At 47.5% G+C, this 13,103-nt stretch overlaps 1 protein-coding gene across 5 annotated transcripts in view; it reads left to right on the top strand.

Annotated features, from left to right (window-relative positions):
• Positions 1-13,103, top strand: part of actn4 (actinin, alpha 4) — a 34,200-nt gene that overhangs the window by 5,471 nt on the left and 15,626 nt on the right. For all 5 annotated transcript variants that reach the window (XM_023812083.2, XM_023812081.2, XM_023812082.2 and 2 more), the window contains exons 2-3: positions 11,817-11,931; positions 12,457-12,576. In XM_023812083.2, the coding sequence (XP_023667851.1) occupies positions 11,817-11,931; positions 12,457-12,576 (235 nt within the window). The remainder of the gene's footprint in view (positions 1-11,816; positions 11,932-12,456; positions 12,577-13,103) is intronic.

Here is a 13,103-nt window from a genome sequence, read left to right as displayed (position 1 = left end):
AAGCTGTAGTATTTCTAATACACCAAGCTGTGGGGTGTATTACTTAGTACCTAGTTACTATGTAGCTTATTCGTGTCGACATGTTTTATGTCAAAGGGGGTGAGGCTGGAAACAAAAACACCAAACTCCCTCGTGAACAAGCCAGACTTGTATTACCATGGTACCTTTTGTCCCTCCTGGTCCATTCTCTAAGATCTCATGAGCTCCATAGCAGTAGATGTGTACAGAACATGCTTCTACCACTGAGGATGCCTGACCACCAGTTGTTGCGTTGAATTTTTGGGCTTTTCTCTCTTTTTCCCCTCTTGATCATTTTTGACAAATGCTTGCAGGGTTGGTTGGTTGGTTACATTGACACTTGGGAGTCCAATGCTGCAGATCTCTGTAGTGGTATTTGGTTTCTTGACTAAGTGATGGTAAAGAGGTATGTGACATCTATCTCACAGAGCGAGAGCATGGGGAAGCTCTGATCTATTATAGTCAAGTGAACAGAACATAATTGTTAGTGACCTTCCACGTGCTTGGTTGTAATCTCTAAAGATAGCCATTGTTCCATCATTGACATGCTTGACATTGTACTAGGGATACTTTGATTTATTATATTTATTAAACAATGACAAGGTGTCTCGCACACGCACTTGTATAAATTTGCTGCCTCAGGATGTTACCCCATGGTTTGGAAGGACTTCTCATTATTCTATCAAATATTAATAGCTCTGCAGTATAGTAGAGTTGCCCTAAAGTAGCACTGCTTCAAGGCTGGGACTCGTACCACTGAGAACAATGACAACAAAGGGTGCTAACATGCACGTTTGTCCATGGCCCTTTTGTGCAGCACGTTTCTGCTGGAAGCGACCAGCCTCTGGCTCCTCTTCATGGCCTGCATTGCTCAAAACATTTGTTTAAGTTGCATTATTTAGTCGTTCAACAGATGCATTTGAATAAAATTTAAAAAAAACACGCATGTTGCATCACTGGTGGAACTCCTGCAAGCTCTCCTCAGTCGGCTATTTAATTAAAAGATCAATGGGTACTTGCATTGAGTGACTTCCCCAAGTATTTTTGTCTGTCTTTTTCAACCTTTCTTACAATCCACTGATGTTTGCTGCTGCATCCTCGACTGTGTGCTACTGGAGGAATCTGAATCACCCGCCCCCCCCCACCCCGTCCAGTAAATCCTAATGGTTCTGCTACTGGCACTCTGCATCTGGCACTGCCTGGTACCTGCCAGTTAAAACTAGTTCGCTTTGGAGTGACAAACACATCAAGCACATCATCTCTGTGGAACTAATGAGAAGGACATAGTTTGAGAAATTCAAGACTGTTCCCCTTTAGCCCCGAAGAGGAAGGAAGACTGTGGTTTTTGTGGTTCCTGTGCCTGTTTATGATGAGAAATCGTCAGCAGACCATTCCACAAAGCAGTACACAGGTAGTATCGTTAATATAACATAATGTAATGTGGCTACAAATTGTGAGAAATGATCCTTGACATGCGTCACACTATCGGTGACCAGCTGGTGGTCTGACACCGCAGAATGAAGTGACCCACCTCCAACGTGACGTTTCTCCTGCAGCCTTACTAGATGAGATCTAAGGATATTTAATGTGTCATGCTTGAGAGATGACATGTTTCCGTTCCTTTGCTGCTTATTTTTGCTTGCAAGCGTAGCAGTTACAACTTTCCTAAGTCCCTCAGCAGTCGGATGTCACTATTTGATCACTATTTTCGAAGCTCGATCGCCTGCAGACTCTCATTGTCAGTGAGTTATGGTGCCGTTTGATGGACCAGTGATGCGAGTGGTTTGGATGTGTAAAAATATCGGCAGAAGTATTTTTCACTCCTTGGGGGTTGGTTGGGGGGCAGGGTGTGGGGATTTAATACCTGTAGGATGATACTATAAGACGGGATGGCTACTAACGGGAATGGTTAATCTAATGCATCACTGCTTATTTGGGGGAACAGGTTTGTACAGATGTTCAGAGATGCCACGACGGTGTAGTCCATGTTAGATTACACCATGCTGGTAGTTTACTATATCATCTCCTGCTTCTGGTTATGGGAGCCCATGAGCTGTCCCCTTACTTGAAGTCCTTGTGGCCCCCACAGCCCCCATCATACTGTCCCTGTCCTGAGTTTAGCCTCACCCATACTGAGCATTCATAGGCCGTTTGCCAAATAACCCAACCCAAGAGCTTCTGGGACAAGTAATGTTTCCCTCTTGGTCATAAGAGTTCCTTGTGTGGTTTCATGGAAGAAGTAAAGATCACATATCACTACGTCTATGGCCGTAGCAGTCAAACACCAGAGATACTTTCTATACTGTGGTCCAGGTTCCAGCGTGGCATCTTTCGTATTCTGTTCAAACGAAAATAAACCTTATGAAGATGTGATTGATAGTCATGTAGTGTTCTGTTACAGCCCAAAGTATTTTGCTGGAATTTATACAGGTTTGTTAAAGAATGTTCTCATCCGTGTTTCATATATGTGGTTTCTGATGATAATGTTCTTTATCTTGGGTGTGTGGGATGTGCAATCCAGCATCACGTTTAGCCTTGGATAGTTTTATACATGTAATAAAGCAGAATTTGTGTGAACATTGAATCACAAAGGTCTTACTCAGGAATGCCGGTGGTGGGGGTGCGTATCCTAACCGGAAATACGAAGGATCAAATGAGTCTGCAGGACGTCTCTGATTTTATGGCCCCGTTTCTTCAAAGCCCACATCTTACACCTTACTCCCTCCAACAAAGCCTCGGTTTCAAGTGCCCGCTGTAAAGCAAAGCCTGTACTGGGGGGGGGGGGGGTTGTGTTGTCGCGCTCCCTAAACCAGTAAGTAAAACCAGTTTGCTTCCAGGTGGTGTTCAAGTCGACTTTCCTCTCTCCCTTGGCAGCTGGTTATTGCCTACTGGCTTGAGTTGTCGCCCTCTGGCACGGACCTGAACTTTGGACTCCGCAGGGCGGGGCGATTTTTTTTTTTTTGCCGTCGCTTTCTTTGACAGCTGTAGTGGATTTTTCTTTTTTTAAGGACTTTAGATACACAGAAATCACTCCGCTGGCTCACTTCCTGACTGGAAGAACCCCCTCCAAGGAGTCTGGAAGTACACATTCCTTCCCTTTGAATAAACAAACATAATTGTACTGTAAATTAACGCTTTTATAATTAAATTAGATGGTAGGAGTCAGGTTTGTTTTTTCCCCCTCTGCCTGCCAGTCGGAGAAATGGGTGTGTCTGTGAGCAGGTGCTCAGGAGCCACTTTTGTGGGCGGTCTGCACCTTGTAGGCCCTTCGTCATCGCCATAGTGACAGCCGCCAGCCAAGCACGTTTCCTTATAAGGTAAAGTGTGCGCGAGACTGCGAGGGACAGGAAGAGGCCGTTAGTATGACAATGCTGGCAACTGGGCCGGCCGGCCTTTCTCGTTTAGTCACATTGTACTCTACTCTCCCTTTTCTTCAGTCCTCAATCCTTCTTTTCCATTTTTCTCTTCATGGTCTCCACACTTTTGGGGGAAAAAAAAAAACTCTTTGTGTGGCTTACATTAACAAAAAGTACTATTATGATATTTGAGATATATATCACATGGGCAGTAAATTGATACGCGTGGCCATTTAAATTTAGCTTAGAGACGGTAGGTGCTTAAGTCGAACGGTTACCAAATTGCTGGAATAAATTCTGTGATGCGCTCGTCACAGCAAATTGTTGGTGCCGCTGTAATACCATATACGTTAAACTTTGAGAATGTTAAGGAACGTGTGGCAAATTGAGACATTCGGGCCGTGCTGTGCTAGGAATGTGAAAAATGAAGGCCGGTGATACAGAGGTCGTGCTCCTTTTTGGTTTCGTAGTGACACGGGATGCTCACATCGTCCGATGATTGATTTATTTTCCCCGTTTTTGCTCGTCTTGAATTCTAAAAAGGTTTTTGCAAGGGCGCAGGCTTGGTTTCAACACTGTTAGGGACCAGTCAGCCTCGAATCCCCCCCCTGACATGATACTCATACTGTTTTGGTAGGGACTTGTCAATATCGTCCATCCCCAAATCTACACCCCTGGGTTTTTGATCTGAAAGTATTTAATGCACAGGTATGGATATATCTGCACATTTGTGCCCATTCAAATGCATTCTCCTGTAACTTGAATGGCTTGAGGATCCTCCTCCTAAAACTAGAGTCGATGGTCATAGAGGGTGAGCTTAAGGCTTTAGATTTGCTCTCGATTTCTCCAGTGTCTGACCCTTTGAAGTTGAGCAATGCAAGCAGTGGTTGAACCTTTTGGCCTGTATACTGTCTGTGTGTGGAGCTTTATATGATGGGGGAGCAGATGTGGTAGAACTATGGTGGTGGCCCAGTGCTCCCATTCATCCTCTATAGACCTATGTACCAGCAACTACTCCGATAAGAGGACTCAGTAATTGTCTCTCACCTAGTGATTTACAATCCTGGTGTGAGAGGAAATTTATATTGCATTGACCTGGGTCAGTTTTGGGTAGCTGTTTGTTTACGTACAGTGCCAGAAGGGATATTATATGTGAAATAAAACCACAGTGAATGTTTAGTCCAAGTCAATACTTGAAAATTCAGCCTTGCCTTACCATTCTGTGTAGCTCTTTGTGTCATCACACAATTATTTATATAGAAGTATGTCCATTTTGAATGCAGGGTGTGTGTCATTAAAGCCTTTAGTTGAGTTTGTATTGCATAAATTCTGTGACCAGTTTCACTAAAGAATTTATTATTATTTTTTTTTTTTTACCTGTTTAAATCAGTGCCACTTGTTTTACTTTTTAATTCTGTTTGCTCAATAGACCAATATAGACCAATAGCAGTTACCGGTCAATTTGGTGTTTGAGACTGTTTACTGATTCCCAACATTAGGGAGCGTGTGTGTGTGATTATTAGTGTGGTTGTGCTTTTTCTGGCTGTTTTGTGGTTGTACATGGACAGTTAGGGTTGCGGTTTGCCTTGGGGGAAGTTGAGTAGTCTTCAATACCTTATTGTCGTGCTCTATACCCAAACAGGTTTGTATATGTCAAGTATGTTCTCTATCTTTCACTGCATAGTGCATCGCTAGTCACAAAGAGCGTGTTAAGTGCTGTAGGTAATGTTCATATTCTCAGGAACGCTCATGAGGAAAGCCACCAGGATCAGATATTAAATACGCACATCTGAAATTAGCTGCCGCTGGACCGTGAACGCCGACGTCAGCTTCCCGTGCCCTGCCTCTGTTTGCCCGGGCGTTACATAGCGTGCCCTGATGTCATCGAGGCACGCCACTAAGGGTAGAGCAGTCATTTAATGTGCTGTCGTAGATAACTGGAGACCTGCCTTTCTCTGATGTCACGCTTTAAGGATATCTTAGAATGGGAGTGATTAGCTCTGCTTTTGCCTCCTTTCCATGTGGCAATAGTGAATGGGTCTATATTTTTCTTGGAAGGACTTTTCATTCTTCTGCCTGTTCCGGGCGTGGACCCGAATGCTCCTGATAGGTCTTCAGTTACTCTTGCTGGTAGACGTCTCCCCAGCAGTCCGTCCTCCTGCGCTTTATCGGCATTTCGGCCTCTTTACCTCCTGGCCAGCCTTTTTCTAAGTAGAAGGGGGACTTCGAGACTATTTCAAGAAAAGGCAGCTTTTAATAGTCTGACTTTTGCATTCCACCCATTCACATGTGTTGAAATTTCTCGCTCGTATTTTCTGGCGAATACGGCGTGTCTGTATCTGCATTTTGCACGAACACCGAAAGTTAGGAACGTAGATGATGAATGACGGTTGAGCAGGAAAAGTCAAATCCACCCCCACAATGTCTTTGCCAAATGGATGGGAATGGCTTATTTAGCCTAATCTGTCTTCCTGGTGGCTGGTGTTTGGTTTACATTCAGCATTTTTTGAAAGCCTTCGGGGGGGGGGGGGGGGTTGCCGAATACCACGAGGAAGCATTTCCTGGGGGTGCGGGGAGTTGACGGCATCTTAGGTCTGCTCTCTTCCTGTGCCGTCGAACAGCGGTGGGGATGATCCTCCAAGCACCCAGCGGATGACTTGTTTACTGGCTCGGTGTCTTGAAACTGCAAATACCGAAGCTGATGCATGCTTCAGCTTCAGCCCTAGAACCACCACCAGCACAGTGGCCATTAGTCTCGGCCAATCGTAGGCAGTGCTTGCAGCTTGTGAGATCTCTGCAGATGAGCCTGCTGTGATATTCACATGTCTGAGACCGTATTGCGGATGACTTGTGGTCTATGAGCTACCCGTGTATGACACCTAAGTTTATATATAAAATCTTGCAGCTGACCCGGCGTTTCATGCAACCCACGTTGCCCAGAATGCGACGCGATATTTTTAAAGAGGCATGTGAATGTAATTTCATGACTTGTGGCAGAAGGGTTAAGCCGGATTAATTATCGATGTTGAAATGACAAGGTGTAGTTACGGCATTGCTCTTCTTGCACGTTCATTCTTACACTCTGTATTCAGCTATTTGTTGATCGTGAGGTGGAAGAAAGAAATTTTGCATATTGATAGGCTCCCTTTTTTTCTATCCATGACAAATACTTCCTACTTTACCATAGAAGGACGTCCCGAATTGGCTACTTCAATTTCAGCCCTTTTTCTTCCTGTCTGTAGCAAGAGGAAGTTCATTAGTTTTGCTGATTGATGCTCAGAGGCTTTTTGTGGTCAGAAGAGAAAACAGGATGGGAACCGACGAGGTTGCGATAGTTGCCGTGTCTTAATCGGGGCATGAATATTGTTGCGAATGCATTCCTTGTTAAATTCCGGTTTTCTATAATGGGGAAATACTTCTAGTGAGCCCAATTTGCATTCCGTTTCCCCTTTTGGCACCTGCAGGCTGCCCCCCTGGCTTCCTCAGCATCTGGCGCTCGGCCACACCTCAGAATGAGCTCATGGCCTCTCTGGGTGCGGTGGGGGGCGGGGGTCCGCATTCTCAGGATGCCTCCCATAGCGAGATGTGGTGCTGTTCATTCTTCTCATAGGTTTCTCTCTACCTCCCATTTCCTCGTCGTCATTCCAGAAGCACATCCTCCTAAGGTGTGGACTCGGGGCGCCAGAGCTGTCAGTCGGGGAATATGACAAAAGCGTTCGGTTTGTAGATTAATAAGCCCGATACTGGAATGCATTGATAATGTGAGTACATTCATACTTATGGACAGCACTGGCATGTGCGCGATCCGCAAGTTTCTGGCACTGCAGTGGCGCGGGCCCCCGGCTCGTTATCGGATGTGAAGCGGCGCGCTGTTGGTGCAGGATCACACTGTCCCTCTCTGTGCCCCGTAACCCGACACCCCAGGTGACCCGCGAGGGGTTAACTTCACGGTGCTCGTGTTTGGTAACCTGGTCCTGACTGCCGGCACCAATGCTCACAAAGGCAGGAAGCGGCATAAATAAATGAGATGACTGGGGCCTCTGGGGGCCACAGGCTGGTCCGAGGTGGGTCCATCGCCGCATGTGCTTCGGAGTAACTTTTTTTAGTTTTCCTTTCACTACTGGAAATTAGAGTGTAGCATGGGTCCTTCTCATAAGTGGATCAGGTCTGTGAACATCTGGCGGGAAGGTGGTTTTGTTTTTTCGTGCAGCAAAGTTTCACAGACGACCTCTGCATTGCTGCACGCAACCCTAAGACCTGATTCAAAAAGTTAACCATTAACTCTTAGCTAAAGGTTAACTTTTTTTTGCGTGATTGGTCTACTTTTTGTCCTGGCACCCCCCCCCCCCTTCCCCTGAACACTCGAAAATCCAGTTCCCTGGAATGGACTACCTGTAAAGTGGGGGACGGTCTCTGGGCTGTGTCAGTGAAAACCCCCAAAGCAACATAGCAGACCAGGGCCATCAAACCCCCGCCCCGTGTGAGCTGTTGTCTTTTTTTTTTGACGTGTCTTTTCATCTTGCAAGAATGTCATGAGAAAATGAAGCAGAATGCAAGAACCTGTCGATATTACCAGGGTGTGAAACCATTACTTGCAGCCATCTTCCAGCCCTGGGTCATGGGCACATCAGCACTTTTCTTTCCTAACTAAAGGACAGACAGAAAGTCACTGTCATTTGAGGAATTATTCTGTAGGTGTGAACTCTGTAGAAATGGTGACTCCCCTTCCAAGCCATTAATAATATAAACGGCTGCACCGTGAGACACTATTTTTGACTAGTATGGAGCTGTTTTTCCACCCAACTGTCACTGTAGGTGCTGCTTACAGTGCTGAAAAGTACAAACGCTTCATTCTTCTACTGTTTTGCCGAAGATCTCGCATGATTTGCACCTTCGCGGCTACTGTGTGCAGACGTGGAAATGTCCTGTGATGTCCGGTAGCCTCTGCGGGACGGAGCCTGAATCTCGCTCCTCCTGTCACGTCCCGTCACTGTCTGTATCTTTTCATATATAGAGTATAAGGTGTGAACTGTGGCTGTGTTCTACATTGTCAGAAGTTTAGCAGCTTCACCGGAAAGCCGGCGAGAGCGAGGCGCAGGCCTGTGTTGGGCTTCCCACCCATAGCCCTGGGGGAGACTCTCGACGGCTGACCCGCGCCGCTCACTCGGGCATGTTAATTTTGTGACCCTATTCTAAGAATAAGCATCCTTGTGGTTTTATGGTGCTGCTATTTGGGTGAGGGGTGGAGGTGGAGAATGAGTTGTAGCTGGCCTGCCGCATCAGTAACGCGCATGTCTTCCTGTGGGCTTTCGCTTACCCCCCCCAGTAGACGCGATCACCCACGCCAGTGAGCACTCGCTCAACTGTGTTCACTGCCGCCACTGGAGAGTCCAGGTTAGCTTTCAGCTAATTTAAAACCTGGTCAGAGAAGGATGGGAAAACATTCTCTAGCTTTTAGCATTGGGGTCAATGTGAAATGCCCCCCCCCCTAACTAGTGATCAACAGATTAAATCATTTGGCTGATTATTATGGTCTGGCAAATTTGTCAGCATTGGTGGATGACTCACCATTAACGCACCGATAACATTGCTTTGACCATGAGAGACCTTACTGGAGAGAATGCTAAGTGTTAGAGTCTGGTGTGCGTGTGTGTGTGTGTGTGTGTGTGTGTGTGTGTGTGTTTAGTCATATATGGTAAAGACCAGGGGAAATTCGTTTAGCCACGCGTGGTATTTGCTGTGGGACATTGACAAGGCGAGAGACAGATAAACCAGAAATTCATGTAGAAACAGATCAAAAGAGTACAAAAAAACAAACAAAAAGCATCCTCACCCTGACTATCCAGAGGGGAGGGTGGGAATAGAGGGAGACCTAGATATACAATCACGAGACGGCAGAGTCCCGAAAAGGCTCGGCAAACCACAATCATACGTTCATGGACGAGGTGTTGGTGATCAACTGGGAATGAAAAATTACATCACACAAAAAGTTTGACCAAAAGTGATGCATTGTTGAAGATTATTGGTATCTAATATAAAATTCTAACAGCCAGTATTACCTGTTATGGGAATTTCTTAGCTTCTTAAAACCTGTATTGTATTGGGGACAAATATTTATATCAGCTTGGCCTGTAACACGGATTTAAATGAGCCGTAATGCTTATGGGACACTTACTCAGCACACTACCCCCGCCCCAAAAAAGCTTGCCCCTGTTCTTCGTGTTGGCCTATCGGGGCTGGAGGAGACTGTCTTCATCTGCATGTGGTCTGTAATTGGTGGGGGGGCTTTGATGGCTTTCCTACGCTTGGCCGCTGAAGCGGGTCGCTCGGTGCGTGTGACTGTCGTCACGTTGCCTCATTTCAGCGCCTCTTGGGAATGTCGTGGCGTGGAAACTCGTGAGCGTGCACTGGTGAGATCTCCCGCGAGAGGGTATTGGGGAGTGTCCGGCGTTAGCAAGGGCTGGGGCGCCAAACCACTTCGCAGCCATCCGCGGAATGTCGTACAGTTGTGCAACATCTGGCTTTGTGTGTCCGTATATCAGTTCCCTGTGAGAATACCTTTGCAGCCACACCCGGCTGCCTCCCTGCGTAGGAAGAGGCGCTGAGGTGACCAGCTTCCCTGTAACATTCCTGCCAAAGGAGCGGCTCCTGTCACATGTCAATACGGAGTGATCTGGCAGTTCCTGTAAAGGCTCTGCACATCTCCTGATGTAACCAGGCCCCTCCCTAGCTCCTCCCCCTGTGCGGAGCTCCCGCCCCCTCCAAGCCCATCCCCGAGGGTTTCGTTCACATCAGATTACATCACCGGGGCGCCGCAAGCTCGTGCTCACAGGTGTTTGTTCACCTCTCTCCCAGTGGACAATGTGGACCAATCCCACGCCCTGTGAGTCTCTCGCACTCTGGTCCGCTGTCTCATTTCCTCGTGGGCTTGTGAGAGCACCAGTAACGTCGGTCTCGGAATGACAAGCTCACTGCTCAGTCTCCTCTACTACTTTGCTGTTTTCAAAGCAGGTTGTCATTGTAGAAAGGAAATTGCGACACACATGCATGTCCAATATGAAAAAAGTGGAGGAAAAAGAAAAATATTTGTACGAAAATCATATTTGGGCCACTCTGGAGGTTACCTAGGAAACGATGAAGGTGCGAAATGTTAATCTGGCTTTCGTTTTGTCAGTACAAACCAGCCCTCCATTGTGCCACACCTGAGTCGTCATCTAGCCTCAGGTATAGAGCTAGTTTTACAGGAGACTGACTCGGACTCATCACATGTTTAGTGTGTGATGTGGCTGTCAGAGATGATGTCCTCCTATGTGTCTGTGGGGTTCCTTCTGCACCCAGGGAGGCATTGGCCATTGGAGCCATGTGGACTGTTAATCATCTCCTCCCCCCGGTGCCCCTCAGCGGTCCCGGCGTTCCCCTCTTAGTCGCGGGGCGTCACCTCGCCTCTCAGGCCCCGCGGGCCTGAAATAATGTGGCATTGTGGCTTTGATACATTTACCCGGCCGTGTTGCCCAGTGAGTGGAGAGTGTTCCTCCACCGTCGGATTACATCACAGCCCTGGAATGCTTGGACGGCAGTTTGGTAGAGTTTGATGTCCGACGCGATCTGGTTCTTGGTGTTAATTTTCGGAGATTCTCTTTGGGTAGCTGTGGATATACCGTGTAGACGGTATATCCAGGCTGGGATGTGATGGACGGTAGGGAAGTTTCTTGGGAAGTTTGCCTGAATGCATGTTGCTGGCTGAATAGGTACAAGAGAACAGGGGGCATTGTTTTGGCGTAGCCCCTGGTGCCAGCGCCAGAGTGAGGCTCGAGTGTGATGTGGGGGGCGGGGGGGGGCTGGAGGTGAATGCATGTGGGTGCCCCACTTCCCTCGGGTCTTTGGGGTGAAAGCCTTCATTATGCCGCCCTCTCAATGGAGCCTTTGTGCCACATCGGACCGCCGGCCCTGTCCGCAATCAAAATGTTTGCGCCCAAGACTCAGGAGGTAATGTACAATCCTGAGGCTGGGGGGCGCAAGAGGCAGTGTGTCGGGGGAAGGGGGGGGGGTAGGTTGGACGGTGGTGGGGCTTTAGGGGGATGCCGTGTTGAAGAGTGAGCAGATCTTGTGGTGGGTGGGGGAGATTAGGGAGGAGACGTAGTGGGAAGCCGGAATATTTCGGCGGTCATCGCTAGAAGCATAGCTGGCTAGCTGTCAATGGAGCGTCGCTGTCACAATGGGCCTTTCCCTCAGCCATTCCTGTGGAACATCAGCAGAACATCAGCAGGACATCCGGGGCTCCCCATCTACTTCCAGCCACCAAGTTCAGGGTCTCCTCGGAAACGTCCGGCAGAGCGAAGATGCACTTTTCCGTTGAGCCATTTTGGCTCAGCATGTGAATGTTTGTGCCTCTGGAGCAGCCAACTCACAGTGGTGTTCCCCCCCCCCCCCCATTCTTTACAGACGTTCACAGCCTGGTGCAACTCGCACCTGAGGAAAGCGGGGACACAGATCGAGAACATCGAGGAGGACTTCAGGGATGGCCTCAAACTCATGCTGCTCCTGGAGGTCATCTCAGGTATTGTCACGACCCCCCCCCCCCCCCCCCCCCCCCCCCGAATCCAAAAACCTACCTGTACCCTGACAGTGTTTCTCAGTGCGTCACTCCGTCAATAGTAGTTATATGTAGTGATATACTGTAATGTTTGTTCATGAATTAAAGTTGTTGAACTAATTCATGGATTTATAGAGGTACAGATTTGAAACTAAAAATAATTCCTGCATATATGGGCAGCAAGGTCTTGCATTTCCTGTCAAAAAAGAGAAGACACTTAAAAGGATTCAGCTATGTTTATGGAAATGAATACTCCTCTGTGCTTACAGCATGCATCTGATATTTTAGGCAGATGTCCTGCCTCTGAATGATATTGTTTTGATGTTTTATATGTTTTATATATAACTCACAGCTGACTGATGCAGAATGGATTTTTTCCTTCATTCCCTTTGGTCCAGTAAACCTTGACTAATCTTGCTCAAGTTCAGCTTGAGTGTCATATCAGGCCTTATGTGAGCTCCAGCGTGTTTGTTTGGGTCACACCTCCAGGTGAGCGGTTACCCAAGCCAGAGCGAGGCAAGATGAGGGTCCACAAGATCAACAACGTCAACAAAGCCCTGGACTTCATCGCCAGCAAGGGAGTGAAGCTGGTGTCCATCGGCGCTGAGGGTGAGGTTTCACGCCAGGCAGGCCTCCCCGCCTGCTGTCACGCACACGCGTGTTTATATGCACACTCCTCTATTTTAAGTTGCCCTTTCTATGAAGTAGTGCCCCATGCTTGGTCCATGTGCATAGACACACAAGTCATGCATTGTAGCAGCAAAATTTACATTATGCCTCGTCAATTACTCGTCATGTTACACAAGGCTCCCGAAAGTCAAATGGGGGTGGCTGGGGGGGGCAGCCTGTGTCAGCCAATCAGACAGGCTGACATTTTCAGGGCTATCGTGAGAAATTACCCAACTCCTTCTGCATGAACCACCTCCAATCTCATTCCTCCCTACCCTACACTGTGGAAAGGTTAACTAATGGAAATAACATGGATGTGAGGGAGCAATTGTTAATAATGTTTATTTTCTGGCAGTGGTTTTGTAATTGTAATACCAGGCATCTGGGTTGAACTGTGTCTATAGTGGGGGGTGGGGGGATCTGCGCTTGGGGCTTCTGGGGGATGAGCTCAGCCCCAGTGAAAAGCT

The sequence above is a fragment of the Paramormyrops kingsleyae genome, chromosome 17 (genome assembly GCF_048594095.1).
Source record: "Paramormyrops kingsleyae isolate MSU_618 chromosome 17, PKINGS_0.4, whole genome shotgun sequence".
Classification (NCBI taxonomy): Eukaryota; Metazoa; Chordata; class Actinopteri; order Osteoglossiformes; family Mormyridae; genus Paramormyrops; species Paramormyrops kingsleyae.
Note: the sequence above shows the minus strand (reverse complement) of the source record. Positions and strands in the feature narration are given on the sequence as shown.